Below are 18,897 nucleotides of genomic sequence, written 5' to 3'. Positions count from 1 at the left end.
GTGGGAGAAGTTAATGATTAATGATGGTATGCTGCCAACAAGTCTGTAGACCCCAGACCAGTTAGACCTGAGGGTTGACGATGCTGACTCCTGTTTACCTGACCACCAACCCATCAGAAGAATGTCCACAAACAGATCACACCCTCTTTGAGCAGTTATTATAAAACTTCTCACTCCCTTCCCCGAGCTGGGACACATGGTTGAGGGTGTTAGCCTACTGTGGCCCCTTTTGCTTGGCAAGGTAATAAAGCCAAAAACTACCACTTCACCCAAAACTTGGTTTCAGAGATTCGATTCAGCAATGGTGTGCAGAGAAGCTGAGCTTTCAGCCTCATAATGCCTGATTGCCTTCAGGCTGCTTTTGATTATTCTTAAGACTGTAGGCATTGAATTATTTTCATGGCAGCTTACCATTAATTGTAGAAGGAATCTACAACCCTACTCTAGAATCCTTTCTCTGACAGCAAAAGTGTTTGGTTTTTCTACAGACAGTTAAGTTTTATGTAAAATAGATGGTCAAAAATGAAAAATAGTCATCCCTCTTTTGGCATGTTCTCATTGTTGTTATAGTCGCTCAGTCGTGTCCACCCCATGGGCTGCAGCCTGCAAGGCTTTCCCGGTCCACAGGATTTCCCAGGCAAGAATACTAGAGTGGGTTGCCATTTCCTTCTCCAGGGGATCTTCCCGACCCAGGGATTGAACCCACATCTCCTGCCCTGGCTACCAGATTCTTTACCACTGAGCCACCAGGGAAGCCCCTTCTGGACTGTACCGGAGGCAATGTAGTATAGACAGAGAGCTGGACTTGGACACAAGTCCTGTCCCTTTTGTGTGACACTGGGCTGGACACTCTACATCTCTGAGTTTCCATTTATAAAATAGCAACAATATGAGTCCCACCCTCCCCAAGAAACAGACCACTGGGTGATGAACAGACCACTGGGTGATAAACAAGATAATATATAAGGCGTTCCAAACTGGGGCTGTGAGAGCAGACACCTTGGTTTCAAATGCTGGTCCTGCCACTTATGGGATACTTGTGACATTGGTACATGTAGTTAATGTTTCTGGGCCTGTTATTTGTAAAACAGAGCTAGTAATAGTATCTAGTTTAGGGGATGGCCGAGTGGCTTCAACTGTAAATGGGGGTGAAGCACTTAGAAGAACCATGCTTGGCCAGAGTCAGCACACAACAGACATTAGCTCTTGTTATCGCAAAGTATGTAAATAAGACTTGAAGACTAGACTGCACTTTAAAAGCTAGTTCAATAGTGACAAGGTCTCTGTTCAGAAGCAAGTAAAGGGTCTTAGCTTTGTAGCTCACATTCTGGAAGGCAGGGAAGCGGGCGAGCTCATCAAGGGTCGTCTTGGGAAAAAGTGATGAGGTGCTGTCATGATGCCAGAGTGATGGAGCAGGCTGAGGGTGTGCGAGGAGTGACCCATGGAAAACTTGGCTCTGAGTGAGGGGAGGATGTGGCGAGAAAGGGAGGGTCCCAAGGAAGGTGATAGTTTCTTGGGGAATGGGATAGCTGATAATGACAGGGGTCAGGGGCAATGGAAAAAGACCTCTGTGGTGAGAACCAATTCAGAGAGGAGACCGCCCAGACAAGGGGAGGGGAGAATCCGAAAGGGACACCAAGCCTAGCTGAGATCATGTCTGGGCCCACAGCAGGAAGCATCAGTTTGTATTTAAAAGGTATTGCAAGACAACACCCCCCACCATTACACCATTCCTTCTCACTCAAGTTCTTTGGGAGTAAGTAGAAATTATAAAAGTGTTAATTATGATTCAGTTTCAGATTTAAGCCTGCTTTGGTACCCAGCAGCCTAGAAGAGTGGGTCTTTTTCTTAAACACAGTTATTCAGTTCAGTTCAGTTCAGTTGCTCAGTCGTGTATGACTCTCTGTGACCCCATGAACCGCAGCATGCCAGGCCTCCCTGTCCATCACCAACTCCCGGAGTTTACTCAAACTCATGTCCATCAAGTCAGTGATAATATCCAACCATCTCATCTTCTGTAGTCCCCTTCTCCTCCTGCCCTCACTCTTTCCCAGCATTAGGGTCTTTTCCAATGAGCCAGCTCTTCCCATCAGGTGTCCAAAGTATTGGAGTTTCAGCTTCAACATCAGTCCTTCCAATGAACACCCAGGGCTGATCTCCTTCAGAATGGACTGGTTGGATCTCCTTGCAGTCCAAGGGACTCTCAAGAGGCTTCTCCAACACCACAGTTCAAAAGCATCTGTTCTTCGACACTCAGCTTTCTTTATAGTCCAACTCTCACATCCATACATGACCACTGGAAAAACCATAGCCTTGACTAGATGGACCTTTGTTGACAGAGTAATGTTTCTGCTTTTGAATATGCTATCTAGGTTGGTCATAACTTTTCCTTCCAAGGAGTAAGTGTCTTTTAATTTCATGGCTTCAGTCACCATCTGCAGTGATTTTGGAGACCCCCCAAATTAAGTCTGTCACTGTTTCCATTGTTTCCCCTGTCTATTTGCCATGTAGTGATGGGACCAGATGCCATGATCTTAGTTTTCTGAATGTTGAGCTTTAAGCCAACTTTTTCACTCTCCTCTTTCACTTTCATCAAGAGGCTTTTAGTTCTTCACTTTCTGCCATAAGGGTGGTGTCATCTGCATATCTGAGGTTATTGATATTTCTCCCGGCAATCTTGATTCCAGCTTGTGCTTCTTCCAGCCCAGTGTTTCTCATGATGTACTCTGCATAGAAGTTAAATAAGCAGGGTGACAATATACAGCCTTGACGTACTCCTTTTCCTATTTGGAACCAGTCTGTTGTTCCATGTCCAGTTCTAACTGTTGCTTCCTGACCTGCATACAGGTTTCTCAAGAGGCAGGTCAGGTGGTCTGGTATTCCCATCTCTTTCAGAATTTTCCACAGTTATTAAGGAGAGGTTTTTCAAATGATTGGTTAAGCCCCCCCCCAGTGGACCAAGTGGAAGATGCTGAGTGCCTCCTGGTACTCATCAGTACCAGGAGTGTCCAGTCCTTTCCAGGCTTCACTGAGCTTCCAAAAGCCATCTGGGGACAAGCAGATCCTGTTGGTAGTGCCCTGTGGCCCAAACTCCTGGTAATGATTAAAAAGAGTGGCTGCGAGGGAGGGGGGTGGGGGCAGACATTCAGGCCAAGGCAAGGAAGGGGCCCGGCCACAAAGCTAGGGGAGGGGTGGGGACCGAGGCAGGCCTGTGGCTAATAGCTTCCCGCGGCCTTCAGCCGCGTGGCCACATCGTTCTTCAGGATGGGCTCCAGGCACGCAGGCGTGCTGCACAAGGCCCTCTGCTGGGGTCGCTGCGACCCTGCAGCCGCCTAGACCCCTTGGCTGGGGGCGATGGATGAACCGCGCGGCTCCGGATGGGTTAATGGAACTTCTCCCTTGCTGCGCTTCCTTTTCTCTCCTTTAGGTCTGGGACCTTTGAGCACACCCAGTGGCCTACGAGAGCAGGAGCAGAGGCCAGCAGGCTGCGGAAGCCTCAGCGGCTCTGACCTCCGGCGCGTCCCCACGGCCCAGAGCGCAACATCTGTCCCCAGAAACAGCCGGGCGGGCGGAGTTGGTAGGGGAAAGCGTCAACCCTTTCCTAGGTACGCGGTCTTCTCCCTCTTCCTAGAAACCTTTGCTCCCCTCCTAAGTGCCCCGAGGTTGGAGCTCTAGGTCCCCGCCCCGCGGGGGAGCCTCCGCACGCGACCTCGGCGCCCGGAGTTCCCCTTGCAGTACCGCCCAGTGTCCGCGGCGGCGCCCCGCGCTCCGCAGCGCCTTCTAGGGGCCGGGCACGGCCTTCGTGCCATCCGGAGCACCAGCTCCCTGACTCCGCAAGGGCTCCCCCTCTCCCGCGTGCTTCGGGCCACCCGGGCCCTCCCAAGCCTCGGCTGGGGGGCCGCGCTCTGCGCCCCCAGGCCGGTATCTTCACGCCTTCCCCCGGGGCGCACGGGTGGCGCGGAGCGGCGCGGCGGGCGCGCGCAGCGGCGATCGAGGCCGGGGCCTCGCGTTAGAAGAGGGGGAGACGAGGGCAGGCGCGGCCCGCGGGCCCCAGCCAGCGGGCGATGGCAGCGGCGGGCGTCCGCGGGCGGCGAGGCGGCGGCGGCGGCGGGCGGCGAGAGGAGCCCCTGTGATTGGCACAGCCCGAGCCGGAGGAGGAGGCGAAGGGAGGGCGGAGGAGGAGGAGAGGAGGAGGCAGGGGGCGAGCGCGGCGGCGGCTGCGAGGAGCTGTGCCTTCCACCTCTCCAGCCCCGGCAGGACGGGGGCGGCCGCCGTGGGCCCGGGGCGGGGACAGCACGCAGCCTCGCCGCGCGCACCCCCGCCCGGCAGCGGCCCCGACACCCAGCGCAAGCGGGAAAGCGGCGGCGGCGGCGGCGGGGGAAGGATGCAGGCGAAGAAGCCGGGCGGCTCGTCGGGCGGCGGCCGGAGCGGCGAGCTGCAGGGGGACGAAGCGCAGAGGAACAAGAAGAAGAAAAAGAAGGTGTCCTGCTTCTCCAACATCAAGATCTTCCTGGTGTCCGAGTGTGCCCTGATGCTGGCGCAGGGCACGGTGGGCGCCTACCTGGTGAGTCTCCCGTGCCAAGTCCGCCACGGGCCCCTTCCCCAGCTCGGCTCCCAGGTGCCCGGCTGGCAGGAGGAGGGGGCAGCCCGGGCGCCGGGGGGCAGGCGGGCATGACCTCCGCCCGGCGACGAGGTTGGCGAGTGGTGCAGAGGCGGCCGCCGGGGGAGCTGCCGGCCCGGGCTGCTGGGCGAGCGGGGAGCCGGCGGGACCGTGGATGCCGGCAGGAGCTGGGGGGACCCGGGGAAGAGAGGCAGCGGGCAGGTGGGCGTGAAACCATCCCTCTCCCCTACTCCCTCTAAAAACAGCCAGAGGGTGAGTTCTGGAGCACCCCTGGAGGGGAAGGCATCGCGGCTTTCAGGTGACCTGCACATGGAAAGAAAAGCCCGTTAGCATCTCGCGTCCTCTACTCCCCATCCTAGCCGCCTGGAGAACAAATCCATTATGCATCATTTCTCCCGGTGCTTTCTCCATCCGCCAATTACGGAGGGATTTAACAGTTTAGAGGAAAAGGCGCCCAAGTGTGGGGCGCTGGTCCGAGCTGGGGCTGCAGGGGGAATGCTCCCACTTCGTATCCCATTAGCCATCTCTCAGCGTCTGGGATAAAGTTACAGGACCTGGAGAGCAGCTGTGAGTTTGTGTAGTTCTGCCGCCCACTCGTAGACCTGAATTCCCCACCGTGGTCTCTCTCCTGTATAAGGAGGTGTTGCGCCATGGTGCGCATTGTACACGGATTCCATCTGCCTTCTGAAAGGGGGTATTCATGTTCAAATAGCCAGGGGTGCATAACATATCAGAGGAGACAGCTTGTAATGACTCAGCACTGGCAAATACCTGCTTTACCCGCTGTCTCCTGCCCCGCGCAGGTGGTCCCAACTTGGGTTTCAGAGAATGCACTTCCAGAACTGAGTATTGTCTTGACTAAACGGGATTTTTCAGAGTGTAGAGTGTTAAGGCATTTCTTGACTATTGACCTGAAACTGAAATCAAATGTCATAGACTTTGAGTGTTAGTGAGCAAGTTTGATGGAGACAGAACTGGACAAGGTTTTGGCTGTTGAAGCGCCACATCCCCAGATAGAGCCATGCTTTGCACGATGGTCCCATTAATCCCTGGCCTTTGGGGTGCAGTTAATGAGGGCCAGTCGCTGGTTGCCCTGTACCATTCCTCAACAGTCTCCTAAGACTTGGGGCTTGCTGTCAGAGGGAAGTACAAGCAGGCTAGCTCTCTGGTGTGGGGTAAAGTCAGTGATGTGGGTACGAGAGGGCTGTTCAAACTCAGCTCCGTTCCTGGGGTGGCAGACTTAGCAGGGCTTCTGAAAGTCAAATGCATTTTCTATGCTCTGTGTCAGATGAGAGGCGTTTAGATCCCAGTTCCTGCCTGCATCCGTCACATGTATGCTGCTGGTAAGCCCTGTAGCCAAAAGCACATTTTCTTTTCCGTTTAGATTTTTGTTTTACAAAATGCACTTGTAGTTTGAACGCATAGTTGCAGACAGTACCTGAGGCCTTTGCAGTTTTGGAATTAGGGAGGGACTCTGTCTTGGGGTGTGGGGGGAGCGTGTCAGTATATCAGAGTGTCCTTGGAGGAGTTTAACTGTTAAAATATTAAAAGAGACGTATATCACTAAGACGCAAAGGCACAGTAATAAAAATACCTGTAGTTCTGTATATGCAAAGTATGTGATACCTAAACCGGGGCTGTGTATATCAGCAGCTGCCTCCAGTTTTTAACAGTTTGCCTCAAACCAGTTTTGCTCAATAGAGTGGGTTATTCATGTTCCGTATAATAGTGTCTAATGTTGGCAAAAGCTGAATTTTTTGAAGTATACAGAGTGTTATGGGTTTGGGAATTTGTGGACACAGATCTGGAAGCTCACCATTTATAAATTATTTTACATCTAGGGAAAAAAAAAATACCAAAAGAACTTTTCACACAACAAATGATAAAGGCATGGGCCTAGTTTTAGCTTGCAATGGTTTAAAGCTTTTGGAAAGAAATGAAGCTGGGCTTCGATCAAATGAGTGGCCTAAGCCCCTTTACGAAGTTAGAAAGCAGAGGACTGGTGGATACTAGTGGCAGGGCTGGCGCTGGGAGACAGGAAGTTGACTGTGATCCCAGAATTGGTAAGGAATTGAGTCCACCTGCTGGGGGCCTCTCGGCATTTCCAGCCTGGGCTGAGGGAAAGCCTGGTTCGAGGCGTATGCTAACTGGAGTCAACAGGTGACTGGCAGAAAGCAGATGGAGGCCCAGGAAAGGAGTGGCTTAGGAAATTGGGTTCATTATGATTACTAAGAGTGGAGGCATCCCTTGCTTGGGACTCCACCTTGCTTGGCTGATCGTGGCTGTCCATTGCCACATGAACCTCATGAAGATTAATAGTTTGCTTGCCATGAATTGGATTGCGATGGCTTTTGCTCTTTCTGGCTGCTCCTAATTTTCTTCTTCATCTGCTATTTGGAAGGTAGAATTAAAAGCTTGTGGTACCCGCAGTGATGTGAGACTTCTTCATGGCTAATTTGAGAAGGAAACATTATAGAAGGTTTGCTAGAAAGGCTTTCTTAGGAAACCTGAGAACCTATGTTTGTAGGCAGTCACACCCATGGGGTCCACGTGCAATAGGTGATCGTGCACACAGGGTCCACGTGCAAGGTGTATGTTCTCTGGGATCTTTACACTGTCAATCAGCCTGTCCCTCTGAGGAAACATTTTCAGATACCGGTGAAGGGCACACCTGGGGGCCCTGCTTACTTTTGGGAAGAGAAGGGTAATGGCAGATTCTCTGCCTATGATATTATTTCCTATTTGATTTCCAAGTCCGTGTCATTTACTATGACATTTACTACCATATTATTTCATCTTCCCAGGTGCCTTTTTTTTTTTTAATATTTGGAGGCTTCATTTCACTTCTCCCTTTTCTTTCTGAAAAGACAGATGACCTAGTGTCTTTGCTGAAGCTGTAGAAATGAAGCAGGAAGTCACCTGTGATTTGAGAAGCACCTTTGAAAAGCTGGACTCTGTGTGTGTGTATCTGTGTCTGTTTTCCCTTAATAACCTGTACATGCTCAAGGTAGACCCACGTGGGAGAAAACCGCCCATTGTTAAGCGAGGCAGGGGACAGGCAACTTTTGGCCCCGGGGATCGGGTCTCCTGGGGCAGTGCAGAAGGGCTGAGACCCTGATGCCTAGACTCGATGGTGATCATGATGTAGATAAAGTGACTCCGGTGCAACCCAGGCCAGCTGTGGATTCTGAAATCTCTTACCCTTGCCAGCGTTTAACTGGAAATTGTGCTGCACATAAGCCAGCAGTCACAGGGATGGTCTCTGGTAGTCAACTAAACCACCTGACTGGCTAGGAAATTTTCACACTGAGTAGGACACGACTGACATGACATAGCAGCAAGAAGAGGGGACCCATTCCATTTGAACATCACTGTGTGCAGAAGAGAGAATGCAATTTAATTTTCCTCTCCTTGGGTCTTTGCTTCGGGTGGCTCCAGTCTGCACTGACCTACTTGCAAGGATGTAACATCTGTTTAAGTCTTGGGCTGTTTGGAGAAGACACAGGCCTGTGGAAACTGCATGGAGAGAAAGGTGTATTGTGCGCGCTTGATGGAGTTTGGTGGAGACCCGCTGGGATAGTCCAAGCCGTTCACCAAGGGTAGCCCTGCCTACAGAGGTTGATGTGTGTTCTCAAATGACTGAGGACTGGAGTTGATAAGGATGTGTGCAGGAAATTAAAACCTCGGACACCTCTGGGCTCTTATGGATGAGATTCAATTACAAATGCATTTGAATTTCTTCAGGATGAAAACCTAAAAAGGCCAATTTAGTCTCTGGGTGGGGCACACAGGAGGTTCTTGTGAACCAGGGGTGAGGATGGAGGATGTCCTTGGGTTTTTTTTTTTTTTTTTTTTGCAGCTTGTTATTAAAATAATGTAGGATCTTCCTTGGCAGTCTGGGGCTTAGGACTCTGTGCTTCCACTGCAGGAGTCATAGGTTTGATCCCTCGATGGGGAAGATCCCAAATGCCATGAAACAAGGCCAAAATAAAAATTTTTTAATAGTTTATTTTTTTATTGAAGTATACTTGATTTTTATTGAAGTATAATCTAGCTTTTATAGTTGTTAAAATAAATAGTTTATTTTTTATTGAAGTGTAGTTTCAGGAGGACAGCACAGTGATTCAGTTTTCCTATGTATATATATTCTTTTTCAGATTTTTTTCTGTTACAAGTTATTACGAAATGCTGAGTGTGGTTCCCTATGCTGCACAGCGGCTTCTCCCTGTTCTCTGTTTTGTTATACAGCAGCGTGTGTCTGTCAGTCCCAACTTCTGAATTTACCCTGCTTCCCCGCTTCCCCCTTTGGTTATCATAACTTTGTTTCCTTTGACTGTGAGTCTCTGTTTTGTGAATAAGTTGATTTTTTTTCTTAGATTCCACATATAAGGGATATCATATAGTATTTGTCTGACTTGTTGTTCAGTTGCTAAGTCATGTCCTACTCTTTGTGGCCTCATGGACTACAGCACGCCAGGCTTCCCTGTCCTTCACTGTCTCCCAGAGTTTGCTCAAACTCATGTCCATTGAGTCAGTGGTGCCATCCAATCATCTCCTCCTCCATTGCCTGACTTGCTTCTCTGTGTTTAGAGTTATGCAAAAACGAAGTCTGAGGTTTCGGTGACAACAGAAAGAGACGGATGACTGTGTGAACAGGGTTCCATCTCACTGCCTTTGGTCACCTTTTTCTGAGGCCTGAGAGCATTCAGTGAGCTTACAAGGTGAAGCAGCTGGATTTGTTCTATATATATATATATATATTTTATTTCTAAAGCATCATTGTGAAGATTTTTTTTTTTTTTTGCATATCTAACCCAGAAGCAGACAGCTGAGAGACAATTTTTAAAGTCCTTGTCAAATTAGTATGATGACTAAGGCAACTGTAGTTTCCTTAATCAAATTATTTTACACACTTTTGGTTACTCAAAGTGACAAATTCCCTTCTATTTGCATAATTACTATATAGCCCCAGGTAGGAAGAAAAAAAATTACCCTGATTTTTTTTTTTTTTTTCCTTACAGCTTGGTTGAAAATGTTTAGCTAATAATCACTTAAGGGGAAAAAATGTTTCTGACAATTCCTTTCAACCACCTTTGCATACATACCTCAGTTTCCCTGGGGGTTTCCTCTTGTGTGTTTAGCAATCGAAGAAACGGAATTAGTTGTGAAGGGACCAAGAGCTGTTTCCTGAATTGGGTAACTCTCTGCACTTCAGTTTTAGGTACCTTCCAAAGAGGGCAACCCAGAGGCCTCTCTGCAGCGGCCCTGCCTTGCTGATCAATTTCTCAGCATTTAAATTCACCTTTTTGCTGGCTGCCTGAACGTTGTCGTTCTGAAACTGCATAAGTTTCCTCTTGTGCCAAGGCCACCTGGGCAAGAGTCTCTCTGTGACTTTCTCTTGCTCTTCTTATGAAAGCAAGCTTGGTGGTGCTGTCTTGTCCAGGGACGGAGTTCACTTAGCAGACTGGCCGGGCATGAGTAAGTGTAATGTCCCCAAAATGATGAGGTTACAGCTGCCTTCCCTATATAAGTAGGCCTGGGAAAAAAAAGAAAAAAAAATTCTGTGAATGTTGTTGGCTGGTTAGAAAGAGAGAGAGAGCAGAGATTGGCATTGGTTTCAGGGTCTGTGCCAGGCCTCCTGCAGAGGCTGTGAGAGCCACAGGGACTCATGCTGAGCTGCCCCTGGTCCTTGGATTACAGGGGGCTGGGCCTGCCAGGTAACTGTGGGCAGATGAGTGTGTACAAGGTGGGGAGCCTCTGTTGCCGTGGAGAGTTCCACTCTAGACAGTGGCCTTTTTCTAGCACCTTACTTCCAAATCCACAGACATATTTCACTTGCACAGATTTACCTGCTCACATCATGGACCCACCATGTTCCTATGAAGCAGAGTCAAAATGTCCATTGTTGTGTCTTCTCATCACTTCTGCTCACCTGGATTTTGTAGTTGTTGTTTAGCCACCGAGTCACATCCAGCTCTTTGTGACTCCATGGGCTGTAGCCCACCAGGCTCCTCTGTCCATGGGATTGCCCAGGCAAGAAGACTGGAGTGGGTTCCCGTTTCCTTCTCCAGGGCTTCTTCCCAGATCAGGGGTCGAACATGCATCTCCTGTGTCTCCTGCGTTAGCGGGTGGGTTCTTCTGACTGAGCTACCAGGGAAGCCCAGAGTTTGAGGTACTGTGTGCTTAGTCACTCAGTTGTGTCTGACTCTTTGCGATCTCATGGACTGTAGCTCGCCAGGATCCTCTGTGCATCGAATTCTCCAGGCAGGAATACTGGAGTGGGTTCCCATGCCCTACTCTAGGGAATCTTCCCAACCCAGGGATGGAACCGAGGGCTCCCTCATTGCAGGCGGATTCTGCACTGTCTAAGCCACCATATCCTGTGCGTTTGTGTGCATTACCCATTTATACACATGTTCTTATACAGGGTTATATCCACCACATATGGTATTTGGGGGGCACATGCAGGGACATTTTGGGGGTAATTTTGATTATATGGAGCCCAGGTGGATTTAGAACTGAGTCTCCCCTGAAGACAAGTCACCTGTGTTCTGCTCGCTCTCTGAAATGCCTTTGGTAATCTGTAGGCCAGGAAGATGGCATCCTTGTTCTTTCTGTTTAGTTTTGCTTTCCGTTTCTCTAAGTCTGCAAAACAGATGACACACAGGACGCAGTGTCATCGGTGACTCTGCTTCACAGAGTAAGTGAGTTGATGAGGTTCTAAGACGCTTGTATTTGACGTGATCTGAGTGCTCAGGTGTTTCTGTGAGAAACAATATTGCTCAATGATACAAAGTCTAAGTTAAATGGTTAAAATTCTCAGATGGAGACCAGCAAGCACTCGTGACAGCTGTGACTTATTGGTTGAGCATCTGAAAACCCAGGATTCATTCCTGTTCTCCTCTTGCCAGCTCTGTGAGCTGGGGTTGATCACTTCACCTCTCTGTGCACTGATGTTTGATTTTGAAACTCATAGTGTTTCTGTGAGTATTAACTCAGTCAGCATACATAAAGCACTCTGAACACAAACATGTGGTGAAAAGTCATGAAAAGTGAAAGTGAATTCACTCAGCTGTGTCCGACCCTTTTCGACCCTATGGACTGTAGCCCACCAGGCTCCTCCATCCATACGGTTTTCCAGGCAACAATACTGGAGTGGGTTGCTGTTTTCTTCTCCAGGGGATCTTCCCGACCCAGGGGTCGAACTCAGGTCTCCCGCATTGTGGGCAGACTCTTTACCCTCTGAGCCACAAGGAAATCCCAAATAGTCAATAAATACTAGCTATTATTATTATTAATATAATATGGTTATACATATTTACATAAGAACTATGTAGCCCCAACCAATGAGAAATAAAATTATTTTGGTCAAACTTCTGGTTTGGTTTAGTGTTTCATACATTCAAATCATTTCCTGTTTTGCTGTGCATTTTGTCTGGGAGGTGAAAAGTTTTTAAAAGCAAGAGATAAGTACTAGTAAATAAATTGCTATTTCTGTTCATTCCCTTATTATAAGTATAACAATCCATTTCATCTTGTTGTTCAGTTGCTAAGTCGTGTCCGATTCTTTGGGACCCCATGGACTGCAGCACACCAGGCTTCCCTGTCCTTCACTATCTCCCAGAGTTTGCTCAAACTCATGTCCCTTGAGTTGGTGATACCATCCAACCATCTCATCCTCTGCCACCTCCTCCTCCTCCTACCCTCAATCTTTCCCAGCATCAGGGTCTTGTCTAATGAGTTGGCTTTTCACATCAGGTGGCCAACATGTTAGAGACTCAGCTTCAGCATTTCATGTTACAGATGCTATAAAAATTATTAGTCACATGGAAGAGAAATCCACTATAATGGTTCTGCTGGCCATTTACAGTCAGTGGGTACTTTGAAGTGAACAGAGAAGGGACGGCACATGGCCAGCTGGGAGGACAGGTGCTTCTCTATGGGAGGCCCTGAGGATCTTTGCTCTGGTTTGTGGCCACAGGGTAGAGATTGGGTAGGTCTTCTAGCAGCTGAGAGGCAGGTAAGAGAACATCGGACTTAGAGTCAAAAAGACCTAGGTTTGAATCTGGACCTCTTCCTTACTTGCTCCCAGTGATTTGACTTCTCTGAGCCTCAGTATTCTTATCTGAAAAATGGGATACTGAGAGAGCCTATCTTACAGATGGTTGAGAGATTGAAATTCAGGGACACATGATAGAGTGCTTCTTGTAGGGTGCAGTGTTCAATAGCTGCTTTACCAATAATGGCAAAGCCCTACTCGCTGACCGTGACACAGCAGACATCCCTTCCAGGGACCTGAGGGTGTGGGCTGTTGTGTGTTCAGTTCAGTCGCTCAGTTGTGTCCGACTCTTTGCGACTCCATGAATTGCAGCACGCCAGGCCTCCCTGTCCATCACCGATTCCCGGAGTTCACTCAGACTCACTTCCATCGAGTCGGTGATACCATCCAACCATCTCATCCTCGGTCGTCCCCTTCTCCTCCTGCCCCCAATCCCTCCCATCGTCAGAGTCTTTTCCAATGAGTTAACTCTTCGCATGAGGTGGCCAAAGTACTGGAGTCTCAGCTTTAGCATCATTCCTTCCAAAGAAATCCCAGGGCTGATCTCCTTCAGAATGGACTGGTTGGATCTCCTTGCAGTCCAAGGGACTCTCAAGAGTCTTCTCCAATTATTTCCTTAATTGGAGATCTGTTTCTCTGGATGAAAAGTAGCCACATTAAGGCTTCCTGGGGTGTTGGGAGGTGGACGGGGGCACATATGTTGTGGACATATGCTACCCTCCAGGCAGCCTTGTTCAAGATGTGCAGCCTCAGAGCTCAGCCCTGGTTGCAGGGAAGGGCTCAGGTCCCACTTAGCACCCACTGCCTTCCCCTTAGTCCTTTTACAGTTCTAAGCAGTGATGCCAGAAGCTCAGCTTCTCTGCACACTGGGGCTGAGTCAAATCTCAGAGACGGAGTGTTGGGTGAAGTAAAAGAGAATAGCTTTATAGTTTGCTGAGCCAAGGGGGCAGCAGTGGGCTAATGCTTTCGCAACCATGTATCCCAACTTGGGGAAGACAGAAGTTTTACAGCAGTTGCTCAAAAAGGGTGTGATCCACTCATAGACATTCTTCTAATGAATTGGTGGTTAGGAGTCCGTATCATCAACCTTCCGGTCCAGCTGGTCCGGGGTCTGCATGCTGGTGCAGCCTACCATCATTAATTGTTAATTTCTCCCATTGGAGGGGGTTTCAGGCTCTATAGAATAGCTCAAAGATATGGTTGTGTGTATGCCTTGATGAGGGATCAGAATCTTGCCCTAACGCTTCTCTTGACTGTTTCTCCTCGGTCTCACATCCCCTTCCTTCTCTCATTAACAACTGCTTGAATCTGCCCTTTGGAACCCAGGCAAGGTCATGGAGGCTGCGTGAAGGTTGTTCCCTGTAATCAAAGGGATGAGGGACACAGAAAGGCCAGGAGCCCCGCAGGACCCTGCTTGGTATCAGCAGGGCTCAGCAGACACAGTTGAGGGCAGTTCCCTGATTGTGGTCCTTTTTGGTTTCTCGGAAGCAGAGCAAAGGAGATTCTGACAGTCTTAATGCCCGTTTGGTGGACGCGTCCATCAGGGCCTGCGGCTTGTGGGGGTCACACAGCAGGGTACTTACCGCCTGGCGCCACTCTCCTCCCGTCAGTGGTTTTGAATCTTCTCGCCCCCAGCCAGGTCAGTCCGGTCCTTGGGAAGGACAGGGCCTGAAATGGGCCCTTCTCAGTCCAGCCAGTTGCCATGTTTATTTTACGTGACTTCTTAGGTTCACCTTCAAATGCCACAGGCGTCGCAAGAACACACACGCTGAGGACCCATGAGCCCCAAACCCTGGTGGCTCCCTGAGGAAGGAACCTCTCAGCTTTCTAAAGCACTGAACTCTCTGCAGCCACAGTTGTGGAGTGAGCGAGCACAGAGCCCAAGAGACTCCTTTCTGGGGGTTTCGCCACAACATGCAGAGCGGAAGTGGCCCGTGGCCCATTGGATGTGGGCAGACTCTCTGTCATCGACTCTTCCCAGCTTCTTTCTTTCAGTTCTTCTTTGTGACTTGAGTCAAGCCCTTCTGAAAAGGGAAGCCCTTTCTGACAGACTGTATAGTTGCTTGCTGTTTAGTAGAGATCATGGTAACCCAGCCACTTCTTAAATGACTGGATATTCCTCTCCAAACAGGAAAGAGTTATTTCACTGGCTAAGTTATGAGAGTTGGACATTAGAATTTTCTCACTTATCCCTTCCAGTCCACACTCGTTGGAAATACTTGATGGCAGGAGGCAACATAGGTTGCTGTGGGCCCTGCTGTTTGAAGCAGGGGCAGCGGGGAGGTGTAGGCCCATTCTTCTCTTTGCCGTCATGATGATTTCCGCTATAAATACCCTGACAATGGCCCTTCAGTACCTCCTCCTTTTGGGGATGTCTTATCCCACCTGGCATCTTAAGTTACAGGTAACACAGTCAAAGAGGGCACTTCTATAAGGAGAGAGTCTTACTTCCAGGTCAGCTTCGGTTGGAATCTTTGCCACGAGCTGGCTGTGGCCTCAGGCCCATCCAAGGAGACAGTGGTGTGGCACTCTCTTCACAAGGATGTGGCAGAAGGTCCCAGCTGTGGGCAGTAGCAAGGGCCATTCAAAAGCCCAGAGTGTGCCTCTCTGTTCACGTCTCTATCCATCCACGCTCCCTGTGGGAGTTCTGTACTGCGTGCAGATTCTAATTCGTCTGGCGGCTTGCCCTTTGGGACAGGTCTCTGGATAATGAACTTGGCTGTCCAGGTAACCCTTGAAACCACAAAGCCTGTGTGGCTGTCACTTCTGAGTCACCTAAAGCTGTGTAGTGTTAGCAGAAATAGGAAGCTGAGCAGGCTTTCGACAGACAGTCCTGGGGGCTGTAATGAAACGATACAGAACAGAATAGCCAGTTCCTTCCTGCATCTCTGTTCACACAGCCACAGGAACTGGAGAAAGATAGAAATGAGTCTTTTCACCTCTATTTCTACACTTGCAAGGTTGGGGAGGGAAAGCAGTGGCCAATGATGTTTTTCAGTTAAAGACGGTTGTAAAATGTTCCTGCCAATGGTATTGTCTTTCCCCACACCTTTGGAAAAGGCTCATGTAAAATAGGCAGGCTCTTTCTAATTGTTGGCCCCCTCCCCCCTTCTGGCTGTGAGTCTCCATTCTCAGCTGATTGGAATGAGAAATTACCACCTTGAATATAACCAAGTTGAAATTGGAAAGCCGCCCTCTAACTGATTATGTAAGCTTGAAAGTACTGTACCTGAAATCTCATGTTTGAGAATTCCCTTAATGAAGATAAAAATCTCAAAGCAGCACGGACGCACCTGTTTTTATTATGTAAGATTCAATTATTGTGATGCAACCTGTATAATAAAGAATGGTGTTGATTAGTTCAGCTCTCGGTTGACTTTTTGGGTCAGAGAATTGTTTGAAGTAGACCCACAGAGGCGCTGAGAGCTCTGCCCCCAGGCAGTCGGCGCCCTGCTTCAGCACCAGCACCCCCCTTTCTCTCCAGGGCTGCAGAGGCTTAACCTAGGTCTGTGGTCACCAAGTGCTTAACGTTGCAGGAGGTGGATGTCCATCAAGGTTGGCCTCAGAGATGGCTCATGCCATTCAGCAGAACGTGCGGGATGATCGCTGTTGCCTGGAGTGGGCTTTATCTTCGGTCATTTCATTTCTTGAAGCACTGCCATCTTGGCACTTGGGATGTTGATGGCACGTGGGGTGGACTTTGTCTTGTTTGCTATAATTGGCCTGTGTTTCAATGTGGCTCATGACATCATCCTCTTCTGGGAGCCATACGCGAGGTGGGTACATAGCACAGCACGCTCCAGGGTCAATTTCAGATTCCCAGTCCCCTGAGTTGTAGCCAAGGAGGTTATTTTGTGGCCGTGGTGAGTACTGGAAAGAAAAAGACGTAAAGGGAACGAGACCAGTTGAAATAGCTACAGAAGAGCCTCAAACAGAGCTCCCTTGCAAAAAATTTAAGGCAAGACTCACAATGTGGTGCGTTGGGTGGCCTCCCCAGTGCTGGTAAAAACTGTGTTGGTTGCAAGGCTTAATGTACCAACAACAGGTTCTTCAGCCAGTCTGCAGGAGGCTTTCTTTTGGAAACAAACAACAACAACAAAAAGATAAATTAGTGCCTTCCCTTTACCTTTGTCGGGACTTCCCTGGTGGCTCAGGTGATACAATGCTTGCAATGGAGGAGACGCAGGTTCAGTTCATGGGTTGGGAAAATCCCTTGAAGAAGGGAATGGCAACCCACTCCAGTATTCTTGACCGGAGAATCCCATGGACGGAGTAAGCCTGGTGGGCTACCATTCATGGGGTCACAAAGAGTTGGACAGGACTGAGCAACTAACACTTTCTCTTTACCTTTGCCAGTGTGGTGGAAATGCATATAAATAGATCAAGAAGTCCTCGAGCAGTTCTGCAGCATTGCTGGCTGCAGCTGGGGAGGTCTGCCTTGCTGCCGCTGGACTCATAGCGGCGCATGGAGCCAGTAGCCCTTGGGCTCAGTCCAAAGGTAGCCCGTGGAACTTGTGAGATGCACAGGTGGATTGATGGTCTAACGGGCCTGTGTCCTGAGGTTGGCCTTGGCCTGCGTGGGAGCCCCGATCTTACGTCTGTGTGGAAAGCTCTATGTTTGTGAATTACTTGCATATTCAGCAGAATCAGGGCCCAGAAGTAAGTCACTTACCTAAATGTGCTCCAGAGCTGCCAACAGTAGCCAGCCGGCGTGAGCAGGTAAACAGGACAAGTTTTATTTTGGAACATTATGATTAGAAACATGTATAATTAAAAATAATGTTTTGGTGAATGCTGGGGGTGGAAAACACTCATTTCTCTCACTGCCTTTTAAAGCATCCCTTCTTTTTTTCTTTTAAATAGAATTGTTTCCTGATAGGAAACACTACCTGTCCTTAATCTAGTGAATAGATAAAAATATATGCATTTATATTTACCTGTCTTCTGACACTTTGGATTTCCTTGGGGAATGTTTTCGTCATTTAAGAATAATAGTACCAATGCAGCCAATTAAAAATAACCCCAGGGTCCTGATGCCCCAAGCCATCAGGGAAACAATTCCACACAGCGAGTAAAACATTTCAGGTCCTTTGCTTTAAGAAAGCTGAGAGTTCTCGCTGAGGCCTGTCACCTTCGCGGTTGCCTGTCTCTCTGTGCCGGCTGAGACCAGTGAGGGTCACGGTGGTCAGCTCAGCTCTGTCGCCTCCTGCTCACTCATTCATTTTTATTCTGACCTCCCCGCACTGGCCCCTGACCCCAACAGAACCAGGCTTCGCCAGCCTGGCAGGATGTCACAGTCGGCTCTGTGAGATCCCCGTGAGGGCGTGCTCCTGGGAGTCCAAACCCGGATCACTGCAGAGTGGGACTCTGTGCCAGGTTTATGCCACGGGCACTGTTCACAGCTTCACCCAGCTCCCCTCTGCTGGCTTCCCACCGTCCTTGTTCAGGGGTCGAGGCAGTGAGTCCTTCCCTCCTACAGGCCCTAACAATCCAATCCCATCCTGCACCACAGACTGCGTGGTGATCGTTGCTGTCTGGGACCTGTCCTGAGCTCTATTATATGTGATCTCAGTGGGAGTGGGCTCTTTGTGTTTATTTCTTTGTCTTTATTTTCTTCCATGGGGTTCATAGGGAAGTAGGGTCATTCTTAAACATTTTGGGCATCTCAGATGTTAGACCACCATCAGGTAATATTTTCTCCCTTAGATGTAGAAAGATGTGATATGTATTAAAGAGAAGGTAACCTTGACAATTATCCTTGGGTGGGGAGCTGGACTTAGAGGTGGGAAGGTGGATGAATATACGTGTATTTCTGTGGCTGTTTCTGAAGGAAGGAACCAGGTGTGGTAAGTAGTCTCCTGGGACTGCCGGAACAAGTCATCACAAATTGAGTGGCTTCAAGCAACAGGTTTCTTTTCTAAAGTCCTGGGGGCCAGAGGTCTGAAACCAAGGTGAAAGCAGGACTACCCTCCCTCTGAGACACTGGGAAGAATCCGCTCTTGCTTCTTCCTCGCTTCTGCTTCTGGAGGTGGCCCTTGATGCCCAGTGTCTCTTAGCTTGCAGCTGTACCCGCTAATGTATGACTCTGAGGACACATGGCATTTCTCCTCTGTGCGTCCCTCTCCCCCTCTTATAAGGTGGTAGTGGATGAGGACCTTACCCTAATACCGCATCTGACCTTAATTACACCTCTTAAGACTTTGTTTCCTAATAAGGT

General features: G+C 49.2%; 1 protein-coding gene and 1 long non-coding RNA gene across 4 annotated transcripts in view; one reads left to right on the top strand and one right to left on the bottom strand.

Annotated features, from left to right (window-relative positions):
* The first annotated feature begins 4,327 nt into the window (after positions 1–4,327).
* Positions 4,328–18,897, top strand: part of SLCO3A1 (solute carrier organic anion transporter family member 3A1) — a 404,171-nt gene continuing 389,601 nt past the window's right edge. For all 3 annotated transcript variants that reach the window (XM_060401578.1, XM_027957049.2, XM_012098412.5), the window contains exon 1: positions 4,328–4,564. In XM_060401578.1, the coding sequence (XP_060257561.1) occupies positions 4,385–4,564 (180 nt within the window). In that variant the 5' untranslated portion in view covers positions 4,328–4,384. The remainder of the gene's footprint in view (positions 4,565–18,897) is intronic.
* LOC121817072 (uncharacterized) lies at positions 9,868–14,534 on the bottom strand. Its single transcript, XR_006056801.2, has 2 exons — positions 14,264–14,534; positions 9,868–10,157 (listed from the first exon to the last, which is right to left on the bottom strand). It is a non-coding gene; the product is annotated as an uncharacterized LOC121817072 (long non-coding RNA).

Source organism: Ovis aries, chromosome 18, assembly GCF_016772045.2.
Source record: "Ovis aries strain OAR_USU_Benz2616 breed Rambouillet chromosome 18, ARS-UI_Ramb_v3.0, whole genome shotgun sequence".
Lineage (NCBI taxonomy): Eukaryota > Metazoa > Chordata > Mammalia > Artiodactyla > Bovidae > Ovis > Ovis aries.
The sequence above is the reverse complement of the archived record's forward strand: the minus strand, read 5'-3'. Positions and strand labels throughout refer to the sequence as shown.